The 3,691-nt window shown below is 55.1% G+C and overlaps 2 protein-coding genes across 2 annotated transcripts in view; both read left to right on the top strand.

Moving 5' to 3' along the window:
• LOC101785406 (isoflavone reductase homolog IRL) overlaps nt 1-1,049 on the top strand; it is a 1,192-nt gene extending 143 nt beyond the window's left edge. The window contains exons 2-3 of the mRNA XM_004971532.2: nt 135-591; nt 706-1,049. Of these exons, the coding sequence (XP_004971589.1) occupies nt 135-591; nt 706-881 (633 nt within the window). The 3' untranslated portion in view covers nt 882-1,049. The remainder of the gene's footprint in view (nt 1-134; nt 592-705) is intronic.
• A 1,063-nt stretch (nt 1,050-2,112) lies between these two features.
• On the top strand, nt 2,113-3,480 carry LOC101775286 (isoflavone reductase homolog IRL). The gene is made up of 3 exons (XM_004967884.2): nt 2,113-2,483; nt 2,577-3,018; nt 3,122-3,480. The coding sequence occupies exons 1-3, from the start codon at nt 2,163-2,165 to the stop codon at nt 3,286-3,288; spliced, it is 930 nt and encodes a 309-aa protein (XP_004967941.1). The 5' UTR covers nt 2,113-2,162; the 3' UTR covers nt 3,289-3,480.
• Nucleotides 3,481-3,691: the final 211 nt, after the last annotated feature.

Raw genomic sequence — 3,691 nt, 5'->3', positions numbered from 1 at the left:
TCATGGACCAATTAGGCTTAATAGATTCATCTCGCGAATTAGACTCCATCTGTGCAATTAGTTTTATAATTAAACTATGTTTAATACTCATAATTACTATCCAAAGATCCGATGTGACACATGCTAAACTTTAGCTGGTGTATCCAAACACCCCTGAGGACCCAGCGGAGTTCGGCCTGGACGTGGCGCGGACGGGCGTCGTGGACGTGGAGCCGCACAAGTCCCTCTTGTCCGGCAAGGCCGCCGTCCGCCGCGCCACCGAGGCCGTGGGCATCCCATACACCTACGCCGTCGCCGGGTACTTGGCAGCCCTCGCGCTCCCCTCCATCGGGATCGGGCAGGGAGAGGACAAGGCCGTCATCCTCGGCGACGGCGACACCAGAGTGCCGTTCGTGGACGAGGGGGACATCGCGACGAACACGGTGCTGGCCGCCGGCAACCCGCGCGCCGAGAACAAGACGCTGCACATCAGGCCGCCGGCCAACACGCTGTCGCGCGACGAGCTTCTGTCGCTGTGGGAGAAGAAGACCGGCAAGGCGTTGCAGCGGGAGTACATCCCCGTGGACGCCGTGCTCAAGCAGACCCAAGAAGGTCAGTGCCTTGTTGGCTCGATCGATCATGGTGTCGGACTGTCGGTGGATAACATCTGAATCTATATCACTGTGGATGCGTGGTTAATTAAAATATGCAATTCATTTCATTCAGCTGAAGAGGCGGCGATGCCGCTGAACATGATCTTGGCGATCGGGCACGCGGCGTACGTGAAGGGGGAGGAGGAGGCCGGCTTCGAGATCGACCCGGCCAAGGGGGTGGACGCAAGCGAGCTGTACCCGGACGTTAAGTACACCACCGTCGACGAGTACCTCAACAGGTTCCTCTGAAGGACGAGACGAGAACAATATGCACCTTGTAATTTTCATCATTTTTGGTAATTTAAATTGTCAAGGATTGGTGATCTAAGTCGACAAGGAATGATGTGTCAATATAAGATCACGATCAATAGTAAGATGCGTCAAGAACCGGAATAGCACGCGGGCGATTTATACAGGTTCAAGCCTCATGATTTGAGTATAAGAGTTTTTTCTATTACCGTGAGCACAAACAATTTGGTATTTAGGTCAAGATGCAACCCAAAAGCCCAAAAGCTTATGTGTCTCGTACATCGCCCCATGATGCGTACATATAACGATCGAGAACCACTTTTGTTGTCGTAGTCGGTTATGAACTCCTACTCGTATACAAGTAGATCAATTCGTCGGGATGATGTGTATGCTAATAAGACTCGACAGTACGAACTTGATCTTGAATTGAGCAATCTAAAACCTTTCTTTGACGCTTATTTCATTATCATCACTCATCATTAGCCCCCAAGCTCTATCCAGAATTCCAAATTAGGCTGAGCGGATCTGGCCAAATTTTGCTTTTGCCGACCATGGACTCGGCCACAGTTGACGGGAAGTTACCTTAGTTGAAGTCGCCTGACTACTAAACATTATCAAATTTTGCCATTTCTGTTGATGAACTCTACTCAATGTTGTCTTTGTTAGTGGAATAATTTCCCAGTGCAGAGGAGAGAAAGAAATGAAAAAAATGACCACTGCTTTAGGCATAAAATTGGTCCAACTCTAACCACATCCAAGTTTAAAAAGAGCATCCACTCCCCGTCCGTGTCCACAAGCCCACAATGGTAATTTAAAATTTCTCTTCATGCACCGATTTCTCCTTTTTATTTCTTCTTACATAAATTTTTGTTCATCCCCAGATTTCCAACCGTGTTGTAAAAATATCCCGATATCGCTAACACAACGGAGGCGGAGGAGACAGAAAATCTCGCTAGAATTGGTGATAGGGCGAAGAGAAAAGTTTTGAAGTGGGTGGAAGAGAGCAAGATACTCGGGCACAATATAGCAATTCCGAAAAAGTAGGCCAAACACAAATGTCGTCATCCTTGAACAATGACGACACCAAGGTTTCGGCCCATAATGTCCAAGTCCGGAAACACAACCAGGTTCACGCTTCACCACAACCATCAGTCGACGAAACAAAATATCGATGGAACCAGCTGTGAATGTGATACTCGATCAGACCATTATATACAGTGGCGCTGGATGCCAATCAGACGCCAAGCGAGTTTCTGAGGTTCTGTCGGGTAGTGACACAGGATGGCGTCGGAGAAGAGCAAGATCCTGGTGGTCGGTGCCACCGGGTACCTGGGCAGGCACGTCGTGGCGGCGAGCGCGCGGCTGGGCCACCCGACCTTCGCGCTCGTCAGGGACACGGCGCCGTCCAATCCGGCCAAGGCGGCGCTGCTCAAGAGCTTCCAGGACGCCGGCGTGACGCTCCTCAAGGGCGACCTCTACGACCACGCCAGCCTGGTGAGCGCCGTCAAGTCCGCCGACGTGGTCATCTCCACCGTCGGGTCGCAGCAGATCGCCGACCAGACCAGGCTCATCGACGCCATCAAGGAGGCCGGCAACGTCAAGGTCCTCGGCTCCTCGCTCTCGTTCTCACCGTCCATCCATTTGTCAATCCCTGGACACGCATTCTCACTAGCTAGATGGTCGTTGTGTGTGCAGAGGTTCTTCCCATCGGAGTTCGGCCTGGACGTGGACCGGACGGGCGTCGTGGAACCGGCCAAGACCATCCTGTCCGGCAAGGCGGCGATCCGCCGCGCCACCGAGGCCGCGGGGATCCCCTACACCTACGCCGTGGCCGGGTACTTCGCGGGGTACGCGCTCCCGACCATCGGGCAGCTCCTCTCTCCGGCGGCGCCTACGGACAAGGCGATCGTCCTCGGCGACGGCAACGCCAAGGCCGTGTTCGTGGAGGAAGGCGACATCGGGACGTACACGGTGCTGGCCGCCGGCGACCCGCGCGCCGAGAACCGGACGCTGTACGTCAGGCCGCCGGCCAACACGCTGTCGCACAACGAGCTCATGTCGCTGTGGGAGAAGAAGACCGGCAAGGCGTTCGAGCGGGTGTACATCCCCGAGGAAGCCGTGCTCAAGCAGATCCAAGGTCAGCCAGTGCGTTTGGCTCCGCCGGGGAGAGGAGCTGTGGGAGCGTTTGGAACGTGTGTGTTTGGCTAATTGACATGGCAAATAATTGCGTGGATGTGCAGAGTCGGCGATGCCGCTGAACATCATCCTGGCGATCGGGCACGCGTCGTACGTGATGGGGGAGCAGGCCGGCTTCGAGATCGACCCGGCGAAGGGGGTGGACGCGAGCGAGCTGTACCCGGACGTCAAGTACACCACCGTCGACGAGTACCTCGACAGGTTCCTCTGAAGAACGAGACGCGAGTGATGTGTGGACGTGTCTCTCTGGCTGCCTGTTTCTCAGGACAGCAGCCGGAGGACGAGCTGTTTACGTTGCTAACGATGCCTGATGCTATGCTGCCTAGCGATTGCTTTGTTTTGTGATTTCTTGTAGACTGCTTAATCGATGAGAAGATTTTCTGTATACCATTGAAAATTGAAACCGTCGATGTCGAGCGCATACCCAACCCAAGCCTAAGCGGCCAAGCAGCCGGCCGACCCGAACCTGGTACGCCGGCTTGTCGCGCAGGTTCCGTGTCTGGGGTCTCCCCTGCTCCGGAGGTGGCTCGGGGCGCTCGCCAGGGCGCGGTGCCCGTGGAGGCCGCTGCGTCTGACGTCGGGCGCACGGGCGCGGAGGCAGGAGCAGTTCCGCC

This window comes from Setaria italica, chromosome V (genome assembly GCF_000263155.2).
Source record: "Setaria italica strain Yugu1 chromosome V, Setaria_italica_v2.0, whole genome shotgun sequence".
In the NCBI taxonomy this organism is placed as follows: Eukaryota; Viridiplantae; Streptophyta; class Magnoliopsida; order Poales; family Poaceae; genus Setaria; species Setaria italica.
The sequence above is the reverse complement of the archived record's forward strand: the minus strand, read 5'-3'. Positions and strand labels throughout refer to the sequence as shown.

Bases quoted from the DNA above. Each gene is read 5' to 3' on its own strand.
- LOC101775286 (XM_004967884.2), top strand. From the start codon at position 2,163: ATGGCGTCGGAGAAGAGCAAGATCCTGGTGGTCGGTGCCACCGGGTAC. The intron at 2,484-2,576 runs GTCCTCGGCTCC...TTGTGTGTGCAG, and splicing joins AGGAGGCCGGCAACGTCAAG to AGGTTCTTCCCATCGGAGTT. The intron at 3,019-3,121 runs GTCAGCCAGTGC...GTGGATGTGCAG, and splicing joins CGTGCTCAAGCAGATCCAAG to AGTCGGCGATGCCGCTGAAC.